At 39.2% G+C, this 25,914-nt stretch overlaps 1 protein-coding gene across 1 annotated transcript in view; it reads right to left on the reverse strand.

Annotated features, from left to right (window-relative positions):
* Window positions 1-25,914, reverse strand: part of DOCK3 (dedicator of cytokinesis 3) — a 454,921-nt gene that overhangs the window by 84,492 nt on the left and 344,515 nt on the right. Inside the window, exons 16-28 of the mRNA XM_044676700.1 lie at window positions 24,732-24,894; window positions 24,074-24,180; window positions 23,063-23,234; window positions 20,772-20,869; window positions 17,859-17,942; window positions 17,478-17,578; window positions 16,523-16,604; window positions 14,166-14,336; window positions 10,441-10,633; window positions 8,765-8,892; window positions 5,471-5,617; window positions 2,777-2,875; window positions 1,161-1,255 (exon numbers count right to left, since the gene is read on the reverse strand). Coding sequence (XP_044532635.1) covers window positions 1,161-1,255; window positions 2,777-2,875; window positions 5,471-5,617; window positions 8,765-8,892; window positions 10,441-10,633; window positions 14,166-14,336; window positions 16,523-16,604; window positions 17,478-17,578; window positions 17,859-17,942; window positions 20,772-20,869; window positions 23,063-23,234; window positions 24,074-24,180; window positions 24,732-24,894 — 1,640 coding nt within the window. The remainder of the gene's footprint in view (window positions 1-1,160; window positions 1,256-2,776; window positions 2,876-5,470; window positions 5,618-8,764; window positions 8,893-10,440; window positions 10,634-14,165; window positions 14,337-16,522; window positions 16,605-17,477; window positions 17,579-17,858; window positions 17,943-20,771; window positions 20,870-23,062; window positions 23,235-24,073; window positions 24,181-24,731; window positions 24,895-25,914) is intronic.

The raw sequence follows: 25,914 nt of genomic DNA on the forward strand, positions 1-25,914 counted from the left end.
TTTCCTTTCCTTTCCTTTCCTTTCCTTTCCTTTCCTTTCCTTTCCTTTCCTTTCCTTTCCTTTCCTTTCCTTTCCTTTCCTTTCCCCTTCTATCTTAGTATTGGTTCTAAGGCAGAACTGTGGCAAGGGATAGGACAGGGGTTGGCAACCTTTTTGGCCGTGAGAGCCATAAACGCCACATTTTTTAAAATGTAATTTCGTGAAAGCTGTACAGTGCTCACAGTGTGCGCTCCTGTAACAGCGCCTGAAAAAAAATTGACTTCATGGCTCTTGCAGAAAGAGTCATATCTGGCCCTCAGAAGAGCCAGATATGGCTCGAGAGCCATATGTTGCCAACCCCTGGGATAGGCAATCGGGGTTAAATGACTTGTCCAGGTTACACAGCTAGGAAGTGTCTGAGGCCAGATTTGAAACCAAGTTCTCCCAACTCCAGGCATGGAATTCGATCTACTGAGCTTCCTAGTTGCCCCCATAATTGCCATTCAATAAATGCTTGTTGTATTGAATGGATTTGGTGCTCTTTTCATCATGCTACTGATGAGAGTTTTAGTGCCAGAGCTATTTCTCTAATGACAATAGACATTAGCATTTAAAGCCAAACTCAAGACACATTCTTCCTCTTCAATTCCAGGTACCTGTTTCCCTGAGCAGCTACCCATCTGTGGAAATGGCAATGTTATAAGCTGAGAATAACAGAAAGTTTGGTGGCTGGGGAATTTCTAATTTTAAAGGACCATGTGTAATAGTTGGTAACAGAACGAAATGTTAAACACTCTACTAAGAAAACCTTTCTGTATGTGTTCAGTAAATTTTTGAACAGAATATTTGTTAAATTAAATCAAAGAGAAATCAAGTCATCTAAAGAAAAAGATGCCAGAGGACTATTCTCTTTAGATCTCTCTGAATAAGACCTACCACTGATACTTTTCAGGGTTCAGCTTTAGTTCACAAAGTTTTTTTTTTGTTTTCATTTTTCCTTTGGCTATTCCAACCCAATCCTTTTCCACTAATGTCTTTCTCTGGGCTGCCATTTCTATCCACAGGGTTCGGTAGCCAGACAAGAATTGTTGCCCATGATGCCAGTAACTCACTCATTTCTCATCTAATCATTCATCCAGCAATAAGCATGATCAGAGAGTGAATGGCCCATTGACACTCACTTGCTTGTGAGCAGCCTCATCACCATCCAGTCCCGAGGAAAGACACTCATCTTCATCAGGTTCCGAAATACACAGAATATCTTAAGCAGGAACTCCTGGAATAAGAGAATAGCCACCAGCATCATGACATCTCATCTGTTTTCTTGGACTTCAGTGAAATCAATAATGGGCTCTTACTTCCAAGAGTGATTATTTTTCCTGCTAGGATTTGAGTATCTCCTGAAAGCGCCTCCCAACTTTAGGGTGGGTAGCTTTGGAGCTTCCAATGGATCTAAGCGTGGCTGAGGACTCTTATGAAGGTGCAATTATGTTTATCAGCTCTGATACAGTACTGAGCAGTAGTGTGTATGTTTAGCTTAATGTCAAAAGGTCTCTTGATGGGAGAAAGAAAGGGTCTGGCTGTCATATGAATAGAATGTGTCTATTTTCCTTGTCCATCTACTAGTGAGCTGTTCCTGTGTACCTTATACTGTATTTTCTCATTTTTTTCATGTTACCTTAGAATGTTTTGGCAGAAATAAAGTCATAAACCTTGATGCCAAGCTAGGAACTTATCAAGAGATTTTTGTTTCTTTCCTTAACATTGAAAGTGCCATCTAGGAGAATGGCCCCTTCAAATTAGTTAAGGGAAACTATGCAGGCATATATAGTTTATTTACACACACATACATATATATGAATAGATAGAGATGTATAAATATAGATATTGTTTACCCGTACAGGTATCTTTGCAGTGAGCACTTCCACAGACATATTCAAACTCCAAGCTAAGGCCAGGGACTATGCCCTGAGCAGCTTTAACCTTTCTGTCAGGAACTGTGCATAAAACAACTCCTTGTGTGATAGACGTGCCCTTAAAGGACAGGTGAGGAAGGCAGCGAAGCATGAGTAACTAACTGTTCAGGGAGGCTAATGAATCTTGATGGCTCTCTAGCTGGATAATGGCAGATGTGCTGCCATGTTGTATTTGGCTAAAGACTTTGTATTTTATTTTATCAATTATATGTAATAAATTTCCATGTAAGTTTTCTGAAGTGATATGATCCAAACTGTCTTCCTCCCTCCTTCCCTCTCCCCTCCTGGAGCTGGCAAGCAGTTCAATGTGGGTTATACATGTATTATCATGCAAAACATATGTCCATATTGTTCATTTGCCATGTTGTATTTGAGAGCTATTTTGGGATACTCTCATTTGGCCTTGGTTCTATGGGCCAGCAGCTTCTAAATGCTTCTTGCTCTTGTGTTTGCAATCCAAGTTGCTGTAGCCTTATGAAGGGGAATGGGTTAATGGGGCAATTGCCACTTTTCTGCTCCTGACATCTTCTTGGAATTATGTATTAATGAAGGGAAATTATTCTATTAAGTCAGTCAGTTACTACTGGGGAGAACTTGACAACCTGTAGTTTGATGAAGGCTATAATACCAGTTCCAAAGAAAGGCTGGATATCCGTGTCTCCTCAACAATACTATTTCATTTGTCTCTTAGAAGTACTAATCTGCTCTCTAAAAGCAGAAAGCCAAAGCCAATCTTCCATTATTTTGTCCTCAGTAATCTTCAGTATATAACAATCTAGCAGTATCTGCAGTAGTTACTGCAATATCCCACCTCCTCCTACCTTTAGCTCATCCTTGCTCTGAAAGTTGTCCAGTAAATGTTGGAAATGTGTGTCTGACATCTGACGGAGAAGAGAGAGGAGGCAGGATACATATTCCCCCTGTCAACCAATGGGAACACACACACATGCTTAGCACAGATGATTGCAAGGATAATATCCCCCAAATCCACCTGGGTCAAGGGAAAAGGTAGTGGGTTTGAAATGGCCCCAATGTCCATGGAAAGATGATGGTGAAAACTATCAAGCTTTAAATAAGCTTCATTTTCTGGTAAAGAAGGTTAGACCGGCTCAAATCAGGGCATTTGCTGCAATGTATATAAGGTGTCATTACATTATGGGATCACATGAAAATATCAACCCATAATGAGGAAGCATTTCAAGGTGAGAGGATGATAATCCTCCTTATAATTAGCTGATATATTATGTTTTTTCAGTTAACAGTTTACGTGTACAGGCCTCTAACTTGCCTTATGGCAAGAATTCTCATCCCATTCATATGAAACAAAATTTCCCAGAGAGACTCAGACCTTAGAGGGCCTTTGGATCCATGGGTTTCCTGAGGCTAGCAGTTTCAAGGATTAAGGACTAGGCAGCAATTAGAAAAAGGTACTACACAGAACATTTAGAAAGCAGAAACACTAAGGGCCCAAATATTGGGGATAAGTAAGGAAGCACGGTGGAGTGGAAGGTAGTAGAATTTAGGGATAAAATGTAGAGTCCTTAAAACTTCTTTAGATGTCAAATATGGCTCAGAGCAGAAAATATTGGATGATATGGGCTTTAAAGACTTTTACCACCCAAATGCCAAAATAATGGCAACTTTGGGGGTGGGGCAGCAAATGAGTTTGGTAGCCAGAAAGATGTCTGTCCAGGAAGACTTGTAGAAAATGACTTCATTGTGCAGAGTTCTGTAGCATTTTAAAACCAACGGAATCTGACCTCAATTCAATAGTCAGATGTAGTTACCTTTGCTGAAGAATTAAAATTATTAGACATGTGATGTGAATATGTCAAGCTGATATGAACAGTAGATAAAGGGTTGAATTCGGAGCCAAGAAGGCCTGGAGTCAAGTTCCATCTCTGACACATAGTGATTTCACTCTGGGTAAGGCAGCTGGGTTGCATGGTGGATAGAGTGCTGGGACTGGATTCAGGAAGACTCATCTTCATGAGTTCAAATCCAGCCACAGATACTTACTAGTTGTGTGACCTTGGGCTAATCTCTAAGCCCTGTTTGCCTCAGTTTTCTCATCTATAAAATGAGCTGGAGAAGAAACTGGCAAACCACTTTAGTATATTTGCCAACAAAATTCCAAATGGCGGCACTAAGTGTCAAACATGATTGAATACCAAAAAAATCACTTAATCTGTTAGTGTTTCAGGAAACTCTTAAGACTATAACCTGCAGTATAGACTTATACTAGTGGAGTTAGTCTCCTTATGGTGAGTTTTCTCTACTAAAGAAATCATAGGTCTAGAGCTATCTCAAATGAGATCATATTTGTAAAAAGTGCTTATCATGTTAGAACTTGGCACATACTCTAAAATTGCTTATTCCTCTTCCCTTCTCTTCCCTCTTTATTGAGGAATAAAGTTCTATTTTAAAATGAAGAATCACACATATGTCATATACCCATTTTAAGGATTAACAATTTTATAATTCTATATCTACCATCAAAGTTCCTCACTTTTCCTATTTGTGCATATGCTTATTTATATGATTTCTAAAGCAAGAGAACTTCCAAATAGGGTCCCTCAGGACATTGAGGGACCTTTTTATAGTAGGAACACACCAGTTACAAGCACAGTGTCTTGTTGTATAAGACTGATGTTGCCTCTTTCTCCATCTCTTCCTACTCTCCAAACTCTCTTCACTTTCCCTGAAATGCTCAGAGTTCAGCATTTTTCTAGAGAGGATTTAATTAGAAGAGATTAATTTTAATTCCCATCTGCCAAATGGAAGACTTAAAAAAAATAGATGTTACCAGCAATGCTGGTCTTTCCTACTCAAAGCATCAGGACAAAAATGTCCATTCTAGAGCTCAGCAATGCCAATTCCCTTCTCTATTCTGGAAGCTAGGTGACTTTTTCTACTCCTTTTGAAATACTAGTCTCTTCTATTTCTGTGCTAAATCATATCCACATGGCTAATTGTATATTTCTATCTTATCCTTTTTTTTTGGCCTAAATCTCTGCTGCTTGAAGTTTAGCCACTGATACCACAGCCAGAAGCCCGCAGCTACCCAACAAAGGCAAATTACAACTGAGCATAATTTTAAATTGTACATGACTTAGATTTAGGCTATATTGGTATTCTGTGATGACACTGGCAGATTAGGAGGGGATTTTCTTTCTCATTTTCTCAGCATAGTACATGGGAATCCTCCCTAACTATTTCTACGCCTTAGAAATTGACTGACCCCAGAGGCCAATGCCAGAAAGTATCAGGAAAACCAAGAGAGCTTTCTCTACAACCAACTCATTTTTGCTGCTCTTTTGGGAGGCATGAAACTGGAATTCTGACTGGTTTCCAGGATAAAGAAATGCCATGTGACTCAAGAAGGAAAGGAGACATGCTCTGATCCATCATGCGGGAGAGATGGAAATGGGATGAAGGTGGGTGGTGAGGTGGGTTGGGTGGAGGAATTAAAGGTTAGAAAAGCAGGCAATAGAACCTGATTGTTAGTTACTAACAGTGATTTCGGCTGTGCACTGCGGGCACCGCTGCCCTCTTACCGCCTCCTGAGACTGTGATTTACTCATGATAGTGAGCAGAGTCTGTAAGAGCACATCCAAAAGGCTCTCCACCATCATTTCAACCTCTTCCACTACATCTGCTTCCTGGAGCAAGCAGCAAGAAAGCAAACTGTTAGCCTTGAGGAGCCGGAGAAAGCCCAGGAAGCAGCACTTACAAAGGCAGTCATGTTAGGCTCTGTCTTCATGCTAGGATGTTCCGCACCTGAAATACTGCTGCGTTTGAGTTAATGGCCAGAGTACCTGGAAAGACTAAGAGGCGAGGGGAGGGTCCCCTGACAGAGTTGACAGAGCGTTCATACTGAGGGCACTCTCAGTGCAGCCTGGTCATCGCTCATCAAACAAGTCTGAGTTACAGGCAGAAGTTAACAGTTACCACAGTGGAAAAGCAAAAGTCCTGATTTTAATATCTATATTGGTTTCCCTGGAAGAAAAGCTATAAAGCACTTTTAAGATCAAATAATGCTTTGAGAAATTCAAGTGATCAAATCATCCTAAATCCAGTGAAACAATAAATATTTAAGGGTAGAACAGCAGCAAGTTTATCACTAAACAAGAACTGAATCATTTAGGTCCCTTGTAAGTCTTTAGTTTCTCTCCAAGTTTTCTTCTTGAGAGATTCCAACCATTTTCACCTCTGCCTGTACTTATAAACCTCAGTTTGATAATTAAAGTCCCTCACAACCCAATCTATCTTTTAGGCTTATTTCAAATGACTTCCTCTCAAATACTCCAAACTCCCCCCCCCCCCTTTATTTAAACCCTTACCTTCCATCTTAGAGTCAATACTGTATATTGGTTCTAAGGCAGAAGAGTGGTAAGGGCTAGGCAAAGAGGGTTAAATGACTTGCCCAGGGTTACTAAGAAATATCTGAGGCCAGATTTGAACCCAAGGCCTCTTGTTTCTAAGCCTGGCTCTCGATCTACTGCCCACAGCCCCAGTCAAACTTCTTAGCATTTCTCATATATGGCACTCCATACCTATCTCTGAGCTTTGTACTTACTAGCTCTTAGTACATTCCTGGAACATGCTCCCTCCTCATTTCCATGTCTTTGAACCCCTTGCTTCCTACGTGAGTTGCTGATTCAAGTACCACCTTCTATTTAAAGGTTATTTTGATTCCCTACTCTCTAATCATTCTGTATCTACTTTATTTTTTTCCACTTGTGTATATAAATTGTTTCACCTGGTAGAATGTAAGCAACTTGAGTGTAGGGAGAATTTTGCTTTTAGCTTTGTATTGCCAGGACCTGGCACGGTGTACATCACACAGTAAGTGCTTATTAAATGATTACCGAATTGATTAATTGCTGTGAATTGGTCACATCTCTGCTTTTTATCTCCCTTCCATGTGTCCCATATGTATGTCCCTCATTTCTTTTTTTTTTTTTTTTAAACCCTTACCTTCCGTCTTGGAGTCAATACTATGTATTGATTCCAAGGCAGAAGAGTGGCAAGGGTAGGCAATGGGGGTCAAGTGACTTGCCCAGGGTCACACAGATGGAAAGTATCTGAGGTCATATTTGAACCCAGGACCTCCCGTTTCTAGGCCTAGCTCTCAATTCACTGGGCGACCAGCTGCCCCCTATGTCCCTCATTTCTACAAACTCCATATTCCTGTATACTTCACCATCACTTCAATTAACCTTGGGAAAGATGGACTACCCCTCCATCTCAAGTGCCCACTAATCATTTTTTTCCATTTCACTATGCACTGAATATTGGAATCACCTGTGATTCTTCTCTAACTCTCCCATATTTAATCTTCGAACCTATTGTTAATACTTAAAAATCTTATGCATAGGATCTTGTTATCTTTCAGCTCAATCTTCTTGTCTCCTCGATTTCTCTACTACTATTGGCCCAAATTTCATCTTACTAGACTACATGTGTCAAAAGGGCAAAGACATGTTTTAGCTAAACTTTCTATCTCTTCCAGTGCCTAGCACTGTGCACTGAACATGTATACATTTACTCACTATTGGATGGATTCTTGGATATCAATTTGCTTACCCTCATTCTAAAAGCCTTGTACAGCAGTCACAAGCAACCTATGGCATATGATTTGTTTTCTCTCTCTTTTCTTCCTTTTTTGTCTTTTCTTCTTCCTTTTCTCCTTCTGTTTAGCACTGGTGGCATCATGGAAGGATACAGGGTTTGCTGGCTCCTGTCTTAAAATTTCCCTTATCTCCTACCAGCTAAAATTCATGCTTGACTGAATCTTAAGTCCCTCCCCATCATATTGCACCTTTTACAATCACCTTTGCCTTTTTTTACTCCCAATTGCTCAAATCTTGTACACAGCCTTTGAATCTGTTTTATTTTGTCATTTTACTTCTACCTCAACATCTTGTCTGGGGCCATCCTGTGGGCAGAGTACAATGCACTGCACTTTCCATTCAGAGAGATTTCATTTAAAGGGCGATCTTTCTATCAAGCTTAATAAAATGATATAATTAACCTTTAACTGTGGTGATACTGTATTCAGTGTCCTGTTTAGGTTTTGACAGAAAGAAGCAAGGGAGGAAAGAAAGAAGGAAAGAGTAAGAAAGGAGATAGGGAAGAGAGGGAAAGGTAGAGAGAAAGGAATAGGTGTTATATTGAAGGCATCATTCTTAAAGGCTATTTAGTTGTATAGTTCATCTTTTTATTTCCTTTTTTTATTTCTTTTTTATTTCTCAGTGGATCAAGTCTGAGTATTCAATTCTCAGTCTGCCCTGTACATTGTGGGTATTCAATTCTCATTAAATCCATGTTTCTGCTTCTCTCTGACCTCTGGGCTTTCTTAAGGAACCAAAGGAAGACATTTTCTTCTAGGAAATATTTAAGCAACTTGGTCCAGTCTCATTGAAGCCATCTTTGGGGGAATCCTTAGAAACTTACCAGAAATCCATAATTAATGTCTTTCAGGAAATACATAGGGAATATCAACATAGGCTTTAGCCTTTGGGTCCTATAGATAACTACTGCAGAGAAATTGAGAATGCGTCAACCTAATATAGATTGGAAGAAGTGAATTTTTGAAATGGAAAGATCACCTTGTATCAAAAATGCCAGAAGTGGGTACATATGAGTACACACACATAAACACAGAGCTCATTCACTTGGGCATCTTTTCATTCCTAAGAGAAGTTTCCCTGAATGAATGATGCACAAAGCACTCTTCATAGTCTGTGCCTGCTCATGATAAGAACAGACTAGAGCTAGGCCAGTGGGAAGAGGGAGCCCATTACCAACGAGCTGGTCTTGATGATGGAGAAAATGCTGCTGAGGATCCCAGAGCAGATCAGCAACTCCTTTTGTTGCCTTAGATGTAAGTGGATATGGTGAAGAACCACAGGGAGAAGGATGCGTCTGGATTCTGCAAGAGAAGAGGCAGAGAGCCCTGAGGTGACTTTTGGAGGAGAACTGGCCATTAGTGTTAGCTTTGCTTGCTTAACCAAGCAAACCCAAACTTGCGGCAACAAGTGCCTTGTCTCTAGAGCTCCCAAACAGGGCTGGAACTAGGAAATGAGGAAGGTTATTTACTCTTTTCCATGAGAGCCCCAAAGTCAAGCAGATACTTTGGAGCATCTCACCCCTTCTGGTAAGCCATCTTTTGTTTTTCCAACAGAAATGACAGACAGTCCATTCCATTTCCCTTCTACTCTCATTTCAAACAGTGCCTGTAATGAGTGAAATGTGCTACAGGGTGAGTCAGGGGACAAATTCTGAATGAAATTATTTCAATGACTAACCTCGAAATTAATAGCACATCTCACAGTGAAAGGTCCATTTAAAGAGCACATCTGGCCTTAACTGCACTGACTGGGCTTGAAGATTTAATGTAAATCACCATTCGTTAGCAGGTGTGAGTTGCCTTTTGCCCATCTCAATCCAGTGCTGAGTGGTCATGCATAAATGTCCTCTTTGCCCTGTCTCTATTATAGCTGCTAAGCACACAATGTTTTCACCTCGATCTGTTATATTAAAGCTCTGTTTCAATAGCAATTAACAAAATGAGAGTAGCACATCCTTTGTATTTTGATAAGCCTTTGATAATCAGAACAAATCTAATGGCCAACTTTTGTTCTCTTGCATGAATTTAGATGACTTTCTTCTTTTGCCTTTTCCCCCCAATATCATCTTAAGTCTCATTTATTCAGGGAATGGCACAGCATCTAGAGCCCTGGGCTAAGTTCAAGAAACTTGCTTTCTCTAGATCAGAGGTTTTTAACTTAGGATCTGTGGCCCCCCAAGGGGTTCAAGAATAGATTTCAGTGGTAATTTCTGTGTACTTGGATGGCAAAAAATTGCATCTCTATTTTTCTCTAACCTATCCCCGTCATTTAGAATTTCCTTCAATTGTGAATGTGGGCAATAAATCGTTGTTCTGAGAAGGGGCTGATAAGCTTCACCAGACGGCCAAAAGAGGTTATGAAGAACTCCTGCTCTCTAGATCATCTCTTTCCCTAACTCACTGGAGACATCTGGAGACCTTATTTTTCCATCTGTAAAATATTGATAACAATATGTACTGTATATAGTTCACAGCAGTGATGTGAGGATGAAATAAGATGAGAGAGACACAAATGCTTCAGAAATAAGTGTTATCTCCATGAAAATAGTGCTAGCCTCAAACTTCCAAAGAGATCTAACTTAAGATAGGCAAATAAACATAGAATATTGTACTTCTGGTATAACTGGGAGGAGGGGGTGGTCTTGCTCATGCCCAGATCCTATTCGACTGTTTTGGGGAAATTATATCATCCTAGCAGACTGATGGGGTCTGTGCATGTGTCAGAACCTCCCCCCCCCAATACTAGCTTTATTATTATGAGAAGAAAAAATATTTTGACTGCGAAGGTCACTCTGATAACAATTATTTGACGCATCCCCTATGTTTTTCATGTTTTGTTTTTTTTTTTACCAGAAAAGGAAAACAGGCGGCTATCTACTGTGCGGGCAATAGATTGAAGTTTCACCACGTCCATGGATTGTCCAATGTGCACTGTACTGGGCATGCTCCCCAGAGTCCCTCTCACAAATTCTGCAACCTCTTGGACAGTGAACATCTGGAGCAGTTCATCAAAGATGGCGGGGAAGGAGTTCAGCAGAGCAGCCTATAATAATAAAGGAAAGCCACTATTATCCACTCATGTTGGACGTGCTGCCATTCAGTTTACCATCAGCAAGGGTTTGACTGACACTATAACCTTATCTTCCCCACTGGTTCTGAAAGAGCGTAGCTTATGGGACACACGAACTACTGCTGGTGCCAGTTAGATGGCACTATCAGTATTAAGTAGGAACAGCAGAAGTTGGTCATGGAAGAATATCAAAAGTTTACCTTTGAGTGGCTTATTGAGTAATTTCTTTGCCAGGGAAGATTAAGAAGATGGGGAAAAGTCCCACAGCTTTTGTAACTGTTTTCACTCAGCAAGTATGTGGGAAAACACTCCCTCTGTTTGGAAGGTAAGCTCTTGAGTTCTAAGGTTTTGCTTCTAAATACACTTAGAGATGTGTAAGTCTTCCAAAGGAAATGGTCAGTGTCAGTACAGAGGCACTGGAGCAGCTCCATTTATAACAGCTCAGCAGTCTGCTAGCCCCAGGCCCACCAGACTCAAGAGCTTCATACTTCTGCAGGAGAAATGAACTTATTTTCAATTATGCAAATAGAAGATGCTGCAAATTATTTCCTTCACAAGGAATTACCACTATTCTCAAGGGTAAATCCAGAATAGCTCGAAGTCTGGAGTTTTTCAGGCATGAAATTCTCTAAAGAGGATTATGTTAAGGGTGAATATTGGAATTTCAGTGCTGGATAGAATCATCAAGCCAAAAATATCTTCATTTTACAAACAGAGAAGTTGAGGCAGACAGGGTTCAATTTCATGTTGCAAAACATTATTTTAGTACTATTAGTGACCAGACACAGAGGAAGGCATAGGTCTCCTGTTTCCCAGCCCAATGACCCTTCCACTATACTAAGAAACCTTTTTATGGCATGACACAATGACTTTGGCGACCCATGTGTGATAATTCAGTGTAGGAGAAAGTGGAGAAAATTCTCACTGCATCTAAGGTCTAGAGCAGTGGTTCCTAAACTTTTTTGGCCTACCGCCCCCTTTCCAGAAAAAATATTACTTAGCACCCTCTGGAAATTATGAAACTATTTATTGAACTCAGAATAGAATATAATACAAAAGAAGTGTGGCCATCACTGCTTCCCTGGATCGCAGCAGCACCTAGCAGGGAGTGGTGGTGGCCACTTTGGGAATCACTGGTCTAGAGAGACATCATGACAATTCATGAATTCCCTAGTCTGCATTTATTGGAGTTTATTCTAGTTATGGGTCCTGAGATATGTTCAAATGGGAAAAAAGCTCTGGTCATCTGTGTCAGTTCCTTCTGGCAGCATTGGGGTCCTTCATTTTCTCTGAGATCCAGGAGAGCAGGCTTAATATTGGAGCCCCAAATGCAGAGTAGCATTCTTAGCTCATAAAGCTTAGACTACCAAAGCAATTAGAAAGGTGAAGATCACTAAACCTATAAAGGAGAGAGAAGAGAGATTTATGGGACCACCAGGAGGCTTGTTTATAGGCCCTTGCTTAGAACGAGTGACATTTATTCTATGGCAAGACAGGCTAGCTGGCAAACTATTTGTATATGCAAATTTGACCTAGATAATTCTGAAGTTTCTGTTGAATATTAAGACAGCTCTTGTTCACACTGAGAGGGGTCATCAGGTACCATATGCCTTGGCTACCTATCTTTTCATTCTAATAGTGTTTTCCTTTGTTGGGCACAAGGCCTCGTGATAACAGGGGGGCTTCTTATTGTGACTGGAACTAAGCCCAAATGATGCCATTGAAAGTTTTCAGACATAGGAAGAAAAAAGAGGACAAGAAGTCATTGGTATTCCCAAAGGACCATCACACTCAAATTTTTGTCCCTGGAAGTGGTGTTTTGTTCACGTAGATGAGAGAAAAATATATTGCTGAGTCTCCTGTGCTACACATGCTTTTGTCATCTCAAAGATAAACCAAAGACATAAAGGAGGGGAAGGAATCCAGTCCCGGCCCCAGTAGAACATTGGAGCAGGAGCACAGGTGATGGAGTCTGACTGAATCTCTGCTTATTATCTTGGCAGAGCAGGGTTGTGGCGTAAAGGCATTCCTGAAGTAAATTTGCTTTTGCCCCTTTCTTGCATGCTCCCAAAGCTCATTCTCTGGCTAAAAGGAAGAGCAGTTGCCTTGGACCTATTTGCAGCATATCCTGCTGGAGCAGCAGGAGCAGATGGGGTGGGGGAGGAGAAGGGGTCACTGAATTCACCTACCTTAAAAGGCAGGTAGAGGAGCTTTGACTTAGAGAATTAAATGATGGCCTTCAGGTGCCCCCACTGTTCTGTGAGGTTACAACTGCCAGCTCTGTTCACCTGACCTCCAGGCTGGGGGAAGGGGGAACAGAGTGGCAAGTGCAGAACAAAAGGTAGACTTTTCAAATATTAAACATGACAGAGTTTCCATATTCAGACTGATATGTACCAAGGTGATGAAGACAGGTATCTGAAATCTCTTTAGGAAGGCCAGAAACCAATTGGGCACTTAAAAAAACCCTTTACCTTCTGTCTTAGAATCAATCCTATGTAATTGTTCCAAGGCAGAAGAGCAGTAAGGGCTAGGCAATGGGGGTGAAGTGACTTGCCCAGAGTCACACAGCTAGGAAGTGTCTGAGGCCAGATCTGAACCCAAGACATCCTTTTCTAGGCTTGGCTCTCTATCTACTAAGCCAGCTAGCTGCTCCAATTGGACACTTTTTAGCAGACTTGCTTCATGGTAAATTCCTACTTTTAAACCATCCACACTGTCTTACTTCTCCAACAGAAATGATAGAAGGACACAAAAAAGAAACGCTGAGTGTGATCAAGGAGAGGATGACTCTACCAGGTGCCTATGCATAAAACACACTCAGATTGTTTCATTTGGACTACCATAACTCTTCTCTTGGCTAAGGCTTTCTAGTTATCTCTTGCTAGATCTGAAAAGTGCTCATGTGAGGCCATTAACTCACACTGTGGTTAATAAGAGGATTCAAAACCCAATACCTTTGGAAAGGTTTTTTTTTTTTTTTTTTTTTTTTTTTTTTTTTATGAATGAGATGCTTTAAAAGGCTAAAGGAGTCTGGTAATTGCAAGTTAAATCTCAAGAGGTTTAAAGAAGGAGAACAAAGTTGTATTACTTTTAAGAAAAATTTGAACTTGTGATTTCTTTTGTTATCAGGAACTTTGAATAAGGAAACTCTATCAATGCAGATTGGCAAAGGTTCTGAAACTTCTTTTTGTTAGAGAGATGCTATGGGCATGGGGAGATTAAATGACTAGCCCAGAGTTACCTACCCCAATACATGTCAGAAGAGGGAGTTGGAGCCTGGTCTCTTGTTCTAAGGCTAGTTCTCTCATAACAAAGTCAGGCATTCCTCTCTCCATTCTTTGCTAGAAATCTGTTCCCCTTGAACCAGTGCGTACTACATTACACGAAAAATCAGAAATCTTTGTAGAGGTGTTTCCATGTGAGCAGCAGGAACACAAAAGAAAACTATCCATGGTGACTTGGAATCAGTCAAACCTGGATCCAGAACTACACTATAACTAACCTGTGTGAAAAGGAGTGTTTCAGAGCTTCGGCTGTCTAAGCTCAGGACAAATCGGATGGATTGGAAAAGTTCTTGGATGCTGGATCGGAATTGTTCCTCTTCCATTCCACATGTAGCTCTGGAGTAGAGTATCCGAGACTGGACAATGAACTTGAAAAGGTATTCCAAAGCCTTAGGGAAGCAAGAAGCAAGTAAAAATAAGAGCTATAAAGAGAGACGGGAAAGCAATCAGGTAACAAACTAGCAGAGTTAGCATATTAAAATTTGGTGCAATTAAAATTATACTGGGTAGAACTGCATTTTCTTTTATGATGTATTTTTCAAAAAAAGATTCAATTCTCATAGTGGTGGTAAAGTTGATTGCCTCCTTCTTCTAGGTGAACTCATCAAATTGCTTTAAAACTATTTTCTTGGATACTAATAGTATGGAAACATGGACTAATATTGGGAGTACCTGGGTAGGAAGAAAAGGAAAAAAATTGGGCCATGTAAAAATTAAGTTTCTGCTAATTTCTTTTAATAGGTTTGGGAATAAGCAGCACCAATAAAAATGATGTTAATCCTGCTTCAAATTTATATAGTATCTTTATTTCAAGGAATAAAGGTATCATCTTCTCTTCATAAGAGTAGCCTAGAGCCTGGCAGTGTTATTTCTATTTTACCCTCAGGGGAACAAAAATACAGTGAAATGACTTGTTTAAGGATGTTTCGTGGCAGGCAGAGCCCACATCCCAGGTCTTCCATTCCTCAGTCCAGCTGTTTTCCCTACAAATAGCTTATAAACAATATGAAAGATAAAGGCATCTAATTTGCTTTTGGAGCTGAGCTGGAGTTTTTGATCTCCCATAATGTTTAGTTAGCCACATCCACAAGCAAAAGGAAACATTTGCAAAACAGGAGAAAGAGGGAAAAACTGGTTCACTGATTAAAAAAAAAGCCAGCATTATTAAGATTATTGAGACTCTTGGAAGATAATGAAGTCAAAAGAGACATCAGGAAGAAACTCATCCAAGAAGGTAAGGTTGGAATGGTTGATTGAAATATATAAAAGGAAATTCTCTTCTCAAGCTCCTATCTATGGCCTACCTATCTGTCAATGGGCTAGTAAAAGAAAATTCAATATTCTACTCTCATACAGAGCTTTCTTGGCACTGGGGACTTTATCATGGGAAAAATGCCTTCTAGTCTTTTTGGACCAGAAGATTATTAAATTAGAGTCATATATAATTTACTCTTTTCTACATGTGCTACAAGCAATCTTTTAACTATTGTCCTGAGTGGGTCTAGAAGAGCTTATTTTTTTCTCGCACTGGGAAACCGGAATGAAATAAATACAAACAAAAATCCAATAAATTGTATCTCTATATAAATGAACTGTTACCTTAGAGCAGTGATTCCCAAAGTGGGTGCTATCGCCCCCTGGTGGGTGCTGCAGTGATCCAGGGAAGAGGTGATGGCCACAGGTGCATTTATCTTTCCTATTAATTGCTATTAAAATTAAAAAAAATAATTTCCAGGGGGCCAAGTAATATTTTTTCTGGAAAGGGGGCGGTAGGCCAAAAAAGTTTGGGAACCACTGCCTTAGAGAAAAAAATACAAGATAAATAGTACTTCAATAGTTAATACTGATGGGAAAAAATATTTTGGAGTTTAGGGTTATGGAATTAATAGCATTTATTATTCATTTAAGAATTATGGTAAAAAAGAAAAATCTGGAACCCTCGAAAATTATAACATGCTTTCAAACAGACTTGGTAATTTTTAATCTTTAAACTTTTTTTAAAGGAGTTTAAATTTCAGTCCTCTGTTAAGCAAACCCTGGTACCCTTGTGAAATGGCATGCATTCTATAAGAATAAGTGAGCCAGGCAAATATCAAGCCGACCACCTTCCAAATATATTTGCTTTCAAAAATAGGCTATTAAAAAGTAGAAACTATGAAACAAAATCTAGATCAATGTTCTGTGGTCCAGCTTATGAACTGGAAAAAATACACTGTACATTTTAGGTATCAAGAGAAGTGTACATTTTCCTGATACGTAACACATAGTATGATGCCAGCTGACAGATCTCAATTTGGTTCCCCTTTAATACATTACTTTACCATGAACTTAACCACTGATTGGTGCATCACTTGTGGGCATCTCTCTTTTTAAGTGAATGGAAACGAGGATCAGAAAGATAAAATTTGCTAAGGGAGATAGTGGGATAAACTAAATTCTTACATAATAACTCCCCTTTCCTCCTAGCAAGAGAATGAAAATAACAGAGAAAATGTGAACATTTCTGAATTTCATTAGAAGGATTTATTAGATTTGATGATCCAACCTCATCACAAGAGGCAAACATAATACCTACCCTCATGGCCTCTTGAATATGGTCCTGGCGAACGAGTTCTGCTGAGCGGTCCATGTACCATTTTAAACAACGGATCAGTTCTCTATAGAGGAGACATATGGATGAAAATCCTCTTTTAATTTTGGAGTGGCAAAGCTTGAAAACTTGGGGCTGGCAGCCTTTGATTTAGGATCACGGGATATACTGAAGGCTGCCACATTCGAACTGCAGTTAATGGTTAGAGGCAAGATGTAGATTTATGATAGTAATGCATAAATATGTGATGGAGAGGACTACTTGCCATTAGGAAAATATTCAGGTGCAGAATTAGTAATCAAGTTTTAAATCACTAAATGGGCAATAAATCTACTTTGGGGATGAAGATGAAAAGTCTCCCCGACCTTAAGAAATGATATTCCAATGGTGGCATTTTAGGCCACAACTGGCTATAGGGGAGATAACTTGGGGAAGGAATACACCTCCCTTCACTCCTAAAATCACAACATGTGGATGGTTTCACATTTTCTTCTTCATAAAGACAGGCAACATTATTTAAACTGTGTATTGGCAATCCAGTTGGTTACTAATTAGATCCACAAGCTGCCATACCTCTTTTTCTTGGTCCCTCTCATACTGAGGTGGGATATCAGTGGGATTTTGGAGGAGGGCCATTTTGGATATATTGTTTTTGTGAGCAGGAGACCTCACAGAGATCTAGTGGTTCTTTTGGGAATATTTCCTCATGGCAAAGAACAGTCTGACCAAGGAGTACCAATTATGTTCTTGACCTCTTCTAGCTCTGGAGATAGATCTAGATTTCAAATGCCTTCTGTATAGGAAATCAGGAGACATTTACGTTAGAAGGCAAGAATACACTAACAATTTCATGAACCTTGCTAGTGACCCCTAAACTGGGGTTTCTATTTTTTCTACCTAAAAGACAAAAAGGTTGAACAAAAAGCAGATAGATATTTACTTATATGCCAATGCTCCAGCAAAGTGCTTCTGAATGTAGGTGTCCATCACAGGCCGAAAATGGAAATACTTGCTGTCTCGGAGCAGATTAATGATGAATACCTAAAGGAGATTACAGAAGCATCATGACTCATTAAGAAAATTAAACATAACCCCTTGAAGGTGACAGGAGTGGATATTCCTGGTTTATTTGAGGAATGGTGAAACATTAATATTTTATCTACTTGTACCCATAAATATTTGATTTCAGCCCAATGTCTCTAACAAGGGCCATGGGCTTCTATCTTTAGACCCTGAGCTCTATCTAACTCATCAGTGCTCTAAGGCAGAATAGAGACCTTGTAGATGTCATCCTTTTACAGAGCTTGGGCTAGGCACTTACCAGGGACTGAAAGACCAAAAGTCCATATTTTTCAGTATTATCATCCAAAATCACAAACAGTGTGTCTAAGATGTCTTGCAGAAACTGAAAGAGCACGAGAAAAAAAAGGATTGGTTTTAGACACCCTAATTCATTTCATTTTCTACAAAGAAAGGGAAGAATCCAGTTCTTTAATTGGACAAATTCTCAGAGGAGCTCATAATTAGTATTTTAAAAAGTTAGTAGATTAAAAAATAACCACAAATGGTGACAAGAGACAACATGAGTGGGAGAGATTTTTGGGTATCTGAAGCCACTGAATAAATATTTCCTGAGGAGTTCTATCAGCGTTCCCCTTTCTTGAAAGAGTGCTAAATTCATCAGTTAAAAATGCTAGATAGTTTACTAGGAAAAAGTAAAGATTTGAAAATACAGGAAACCCATACATGGAAACAATTTGGAAATGAAGATGTAACAATGAATTCTTTATTAGCTTTAGATTTGCCTGGCTCTGTGGCTCATATTATCCTCATCACAAACTAGTAATCTCTGGGTTGAGAGAAATATGTTAAAGTTAAATTGTAAGCAAACAAATGATTTATTTCTATACAAACAGGTTCAACTTTATGATGCAATAGGAAGTATTTTGGAAACTAGAATGTATATTGTAGCTTAGCCATATAATACTAGCTGCTTCTACTGTATATTACTCTAATAGACTAAGCACACTTACAGCAAAAGATTTTTTAGTAAAAAAATATCAGTGCCAGGGAGAAGGAATGGTTAGCAGAAAAGAGTTTCAGGAGAAGGAAGGAGAGCTGGTGGGATGCCTTCTTTTATCTAGAGCATTTATGGTTCTAAGACAGAAAACCAAGGCAGAATATCAGAAGAACTGAGAGGTGCTACATTCTCATAAAAAGAGACAAAAGTAACATGCAATCGAGCTAACAGTCTGCTGGTCAAAATCCAGTCTCGGAATGGCAGTGGGTCCTAGAAGGTTTAAGACAAGTTAATTATGCCAGACAAAAATCTACTGGAAAGATCCCTTCTTTCCATAGTGAAAAACACAAACTTCTTACTACAGGCTTCTTTTGTGAATATTCTTTTTGGATTTATTGGTTGATATATTTTCTCCTAAATAAAAATATGCCCAGGTTAGGTAGGAATTTATTTTAGTGGGAGAAGTCCATATGATTCTCTTTTTTGGGAAACTTACCTTCTGTCTTAGAATCAATACTCTGATTAAGCATGTGGTCCTACACAATGACTTTTGAGTAAAACGCTTTTTAAAAATTGAAATATTTTTGAGGTTCAGAATAGAAATACAGAATAGAAAACAATACTCTGTCTTAGAATCAATACAACTGATACCCAAGTTTAAGTTCCAAGGCAGAAGAGCAGTAAGGGTTAGGCAACTGGGGTTAAGTGATTTGCCTAGGGTCACACAGCTAGGAAGAGTTTGAGGTCATATTTGAACCCAGGACCTCCCATCTCCAGACTTGTCTTTCTATCTACTAAGCCACCTCAAAGCCCCTCAATATGATTCGATAAAAGCTTTTTTTCATTCTCTAAAAACTTAAAAAAAATTATAGTAGTCTGGTCACTGCATGGATGGAAATAAAATTTGAAACAAGCCCTCCATAAACAAGCCCACTAGAGTGGCATATATTTTTGGTCTGTCTAATTTGGAAGAAGATTGAATCTCATCTTCTTGTAGTTTTTTTAAAATCATGTAGAAAATGACCTCCCTGGGCCACATTCTTGAATGTAGAAGGCTACACAGGCGGGGGAGAGGCAACAGGACAGAATACAAGGAGTTTTGGATTTGGAGTTCAAAGATCTTGGTCTGATCCATCTCATGGCTACTTTTTATTACCTATGAAACCCTGAATACATCTTCATTATTTATAAAAAGAAGAGTTGGAACTTGAGGATTTCTACATCTCTTTCTACTACTAAGCATATAAATCCAATATATGGAGCAAATGGACAGGTATGATCATGCCCAAAGACAAAGGGATGAATAAAATCTTTTAAGATGCATTTCAGACCCCAAATTCCATAATTAACTTTAGAATCTCAAAAATATTTCAATTTTGAAAAAGCATTCTACGCAAAATTCATTGCTTAATAAAGAAGGTATATCTCATCTTTAGTGAGTGATGGAGGCATTTCTGGAGCCAACAAGAGATAGAAAGTACTCATTCTTGACTATATATGAGATCTGAAAACAACACTGGAAGGGAAGAGTAGCTTGTTACTGTGTTACCAATCCTTCCTGGGCCAGAAGTTGAGAATTAAAGCTAAGTGTTTCAAACTCAAAGTGACCTGGGAAAAGTGACTATCTTTACAGGGAAACCTTGGAAGTTCCTTAGGATCCAACATGGAGGGAAAGAAGAGTTAGAGACTACCCAAGCAAGTGGTAGCTAGTTAATTTTTTTGAGATTTATAAGGAGGAAAAAAGGTTAGATATCTAGTTCTTTGGAGAGGGAGGCTGCAGAGCAAGAAAGACAGTGTTTGGTGAAGCGGGAAGTAAAACAATTCCAAGGCAGCCCTTTATCACTAGGATTACTTGTTTCCCAGAGGCTCTGGCCATAGTAGTTTTTTTGAAAAGAAAAAATACAAGACTTCCAGAAAGCCCAGTGAATAACTCAAATGTTGATTGAAAAAGGCAGCAAAGCTTATTAAGGGCATGTTAAAAAGAAAGCAAATTAAACAAACAAAAGTAAAAGCCAGCAGGCTTCCCTTCTCTTTACATATAATATATTGTACTCTGGGATAATGCCTACAGAGAAAAATGTTTAAAGTTTTTTGATGATTGTTAGAGAAGAAGGAAAAGAGATATTTTTTCCCTAAATCTTTTGTTGAAATACCACGTGCACATTCTCTAATGTAAAGTCAAAATTAAGGCCTAGAGATAAGACTTTATGATACCTTAACGATTTCCTCCCCACTGACATGCCGGAGGCGCCCCAGAATATCCATGATCCGGTCTGGATAAGCCTTCCACTTCAGCAAAGCAAGGAGGTCCACTAAAAGTCAGAAGAAGAGTGCTCCTTTAGATAATGGTAATAACTGACATTTATATAGAACTTTAAAGAATTTATAGAATCGCACAGTACTATGAAATAGGTACTACAGATATTACTCCCCCTATTTAAGAAAGGAGAAAACCAGGGCTCAGAGTTAAGTGACTTGCTCATGGTCACAAAGTCAGTAAATTTCAGAGGTTGTCACACCTAACAAATTGTCAAAGATGACAAAACTTGGGAATAGTCAATTTTGGAAGGGCCGTGAAAAGACAAGTACCTTAATGTACTGTTGGTGAAGCTATGAATTGGTCCAACCAATTTGGGATTATGTTAAGAAAATAGCTAATAATGTCTATATTCTTACCCAGAGATCTGGGCAAGGCACAGCACATACCTCTAAGATATCAATGATAAAAAGAAAGGACTCATATATGCTAAAATATTTATAGTAGCACTTTCTATTGTAGCAAAGAATGGGAAACAGATTCTATGTCCAGGAATCAGTAAATGGCTGAGTTATGTGGTTCATGAGTAAGATATGATATAAAAATGATAAATACAGAGAAACATGGGGATGCTTTTATGAACTGATCAAAGTGAAGTAATCAGAACCAGTAAACATTATATACATGATACGGTAATGTAAATGGGTGGAATATCAAGCACAAAACAAAAGTAATTGCTGTGAAATTATAAGGGGATACATTGAGAAACGTAGATGCTATAAAAAAAGAAAAATTTCAATAAAATATATTTAAAATAACAACAAAAATGATTTAAAACTATTTGAAGTAGGCCTTAAATCGTGTTCGAATTCTAGTTCTATTACTCTATTCACTACACTACACGCTATAAGTGACAATCAGAAAAGCCAACCCAAGGGCATATTAGATACCACTATTATGTCTAGTTTGCAATCTAATTTCTTTTTAACAGGATGAGCACAAGACCTTAAAAGGCAATGAAATTCTCCCAGTCCTTTGCAAGGGGATGACAATGCCTAAGAGGGCATCCCAAGGGATGAGTGCATCCCAATAATTCAGTGAATTTGGAATTCAACTCAATTCATTGTGCATTTATTTAAGCACTAAATGTCCTCTGCAGGCAAAGAATGAGAAGAAATCTAAATGGTCATGAAGGTCCTTTCTCTCCTATCTTGTACTTGTCCAGTGAAGTATAAAGAGAGCTGGCTTTGCTGACCCCGGAGAAAGTCCCAGGTTGGACTGCCAAGAACTCTCTGTGGTTAGTATGGGGTCATGGTTCATCACCATACCATTCTTCTTTTAAATGGTATTTTATTTTTCCCTCTATTACATGTAAAACCAATTTCAACATTCATTTTTTAAAGTTTTAAGTTCCAAATTCTTTCTCTTCTTCTGACTTTCTCTCCTTCATTCTCTCCCTGCCCTCCTCCGTCCCTGAGATGATAAGTAATCTGATATAGATTTTACATGTGCAATCATGCAAAACATTTTCCAAATTAGTAACTTCATAGAAGAGATCTCAACAGAAAAGGTTAAGAAAGAAAATGAAATATAGTGTGTTTTAGTCTGCATTCGGCCTCCAACCATTCTTTCTTGGAGGCATTTTTCATCATGAGTCTCTGGGTCTGTCTTGGATCATTGCATTCCTAAGAATAACTAGATCATTCACAGTTGTTTATCAAGAAATATTGCTGTCACTGTGAACAATGTTGTTCTGGTTCTTCTCACTTCATTTTGCATCAATTCAAATAAGCCCAGATTTTTCTGAAAACATCCTGTTTGTTATTTCTTATAGCACAATAGTATCCCATCACTATTGTATACCATGACAGGTTTAGCCATTCCCTAATTGATAGACCACCCCCATAACTTCCAATTCTTTGCCACCACAAAAAGAGCTGCAATAAATATTTTTATACAAGTAGATCCTTTCCTCTTTTTTTTGGATCTCTTTGGGATACAGACCTAGAATTGATATTGATGGATCAAAGGATTTGCACAGTTTTAGAGACCTCTGATTTGCATAGTTCCAAACTGCTCTCTGGTATGGTTGGATCATACCCACAGCTCCACCAAAAGTGTATTAATGTCCCAAATTTCCCAAATCCTCTCCAACATTTATCATTTTCTTTTTCTGTCATATTAGCCAATTTGATAGGTGTGAGGTGGTACCTGAGAATAATTTCCCTAATCAAGAACAATGCCATACCATTCTGAGTAAGTTTGGTGGATGAGAGCTGTGTGGAGATAGAGAAGGTCTCTTTGGTGCTGCGTTGGAAGATGAGACTGGAAGGAATATTGGGACAGCCATTGTAGTCTTCTTTGCAGCATGGGAGGCCCAGGTAGAGTGCGTGGTTATTAAATGTACTATTTTCATCACACTGCAGTGACAGGGAAAAGACGAGACGTGTCAACCAAAAAGTTCCTCGGTCATTCTACACACTCATGTTTTATTAGCAAAAATCGGTTACCTAGGAAATCTAGATCTTGACCGATCTCATTCTTTTGTAGTCTGATGTATTCAGCTGAAAGTGTCCCAGAAAGGATGGGTTCCTGTTCAAACCTTCTCCAAGCCCACTAGATCTTCTAAGCACCCTTTTGTACGTTTGGTCACAAAGATAAGCATTGTTTTCTCCAGTGAAAGAGAGTACTAGAAGTAATCTTAGACTGTCCACTGTGCTTTCTTTTTTTTTTCTTTTTAAACCCTTTCTGTTGTAGTAACAACACCAAGACAGGAGGGCTAGGCAAATGGGGCTAAGCAACACTCTCAGGGTCACATAGCTAAGAAGTGTCTAAGGCAAGGTTTGAACATACATCCTCTCGATTCTAGCTCTATCCACTGTGCCTCCTAGCTGCCTCCATTGTGCTTTCAAAGTTTACTGCCAAGACCCGAAGCAGTGGAGATATAGGACACACATGCCCACGCTATCTCCACAATAAGCAAATTCTGCTATGGACACCAGAGATAGGAAACAAAAGATCTGTCATCACAGTTTGTGGGAAAGAAAGTTAATTGCAAATGGATAACATAAGCTCATCCCACTGGCTGAAATATGCCATTCATAATATTTGTACTCTTCAGCTTTTTGCAAATGTGTGTTTTAAAAAACCTGCCACAAAGCACCTCAAGGAGAAATGAATGATCTCCAGGGAATGATTAATGATGCTGCCCTTGGTTTGGGGTAGAAATAAGGTTGTTCTTGATCCCGGGGCCCCTTACCTTATAGACATAGAGTTCATGGATATCATCTGAGAGGGTGGTGCCATCATCTCGCATCAGAGGAGTAAATGCAAAGCCAAACAGTTTCTTTTCTCCTTTGTCTTTTGCTATAATGACAGTCAAGGGATGAAAATTAGTTATTTTTTCCTTTCTCTTGCTTTTCGAGTAGGGCCCCTTCTTGCTCTGTGCCAGTTCCCTTTCTTTTTTGTTCTTGAGGCATTTCATGGACTCAAGTGTGAACAGGACTGCAGGGATTGCAAAGAATGCATCCAGCCAGTCCTTCACTTAGGCCACTAGGTACCTAATCTTTCTAGACCCAAACTGCTCCTCTTAATACAACAGAACTCTGAAGGAGAAGCTAAACAGCCTCCACAAGAAAAGAGACCCTGAGGAGAAGTGAGTTTCTCAAAGAAAATGAAGCTGGGGATTGTCTACTTCAACAGAAGAGCCTCTTTCTGACATCTTGGTGGTGGATCATTACTTCTGAAATCTGGAGGAACAATTTCTGACAATATTGTATCCCTTAAGTTTTGGTTTGTTGTAAACCTTCCCCTTCTCCCTCTGGGGCTTCCAGACAGTAGTTTCCCAATTATGTACTCATGGGGAAGGGAGCCATCGCTACTGCTCTTTGGGGAAGCCATTATGAAGTTTTACTCACTAGAACAATGTCTGAACTCAAAGCGCAGATGGGAGCCACGGAACCTATCTATAGGGATGGGTAATTTGATGATTTCCCCCCAGCGAGGGCTGTTACTATGGTAGAGGACAAAAGAGTGGTAAGAACTCCTGCTGGGCTCTCCGGAGCCAAGGCTGATGCAGTCCTAGAAGAAAGAACACAAAGTCAACAACAAAAGAAAGGTTGATCAAAGGATAGAGTAAGAAGTTATAACTCAGACACCCAGGTGAGTGCTTGTATTTTTGGGGAGCACTTCATCTGCAAATGATCCTTGTTCTTCTGTTTAATTCTTGCTTCTTACCATCCCAAAGGGCAAGAAAAATAAGAAACTTCCACTCCCTGGAATCTGACATTCTTAGTAGCAAGTTTTGTAGTTGTTGCTAAATCTTTGTGTTCCCATGCTAATAGGTCTTGGTATCTATGATGATTTATCAGGATGTTAACTTGGGCTAGAAATGACTTAAGTATTCTGTTTAGTCATTTTTCAGTCATGTCCAACTCTTCATCACCCTACTTTTTGGCAATGATCAGAGTGGTTTGCCATTTCCTGCTCATTTTACAGACGAGGAACTGAGGCAAACAGAATTAAGTGACTTGCCCAGGGTTACACAGCTAGGAAGTATCTGAGGCCATATTTGACATCATGAAGATAAGTCTTCTTGGTTCTAGGCCTGGCACTCTATCCACTGTGCCCCTTATCTATCTTCTAAGTACAGCCACCTAGCAAACTAAAAGAAAATAGACAATATACTTGAAACATTAATATAAATTGCCCATCCTAGTTCAGAAAATAACTCCACAAACTATAGGTCAGATGTAGGACCCTAAGAAATGAATGGCATGGGAAATTTTATCAAACCAGAAAAAGTCAATTAAAAAATATAGGAAAGAGACCATTTATTTCTGCTGTTGTGCAATGTTCTCAATTAACCCCAATGTTATAGGGTGTCACACAGAATAGAGAAACCAAATTTAAATGGATTGTTTTTGGACAGAGACCTGAGAAAGTTAAAAAGTTAGATAGCTCTGGTTTAATTGTGCTAAAATCTCCCAAAGTCAAAAACGAAAAAGTGATGCTAGTCTTGTATAAAGACTTGGCATAAGGCTTTTCTCTGGAATGCGAGACTTCTTGGATTGCCCAAAAAAGAAGATGCTCTTCTGAGTT

Source organism: Gracilinanus agilis, chromosome 1, assembly GCF_016433145.1.
Source record: "Gracilinanus agilis isolate LMUSP501 chromosome 1, AgileGrace, whole genome shotgun sequence".
NCBI classification, from domain to species: Eukaryota; Metazoa; Chordata; class Mammalia; order Didelphimorphia; family Didelphidae; genus Gracilinanus; species Gracilinanus agilis.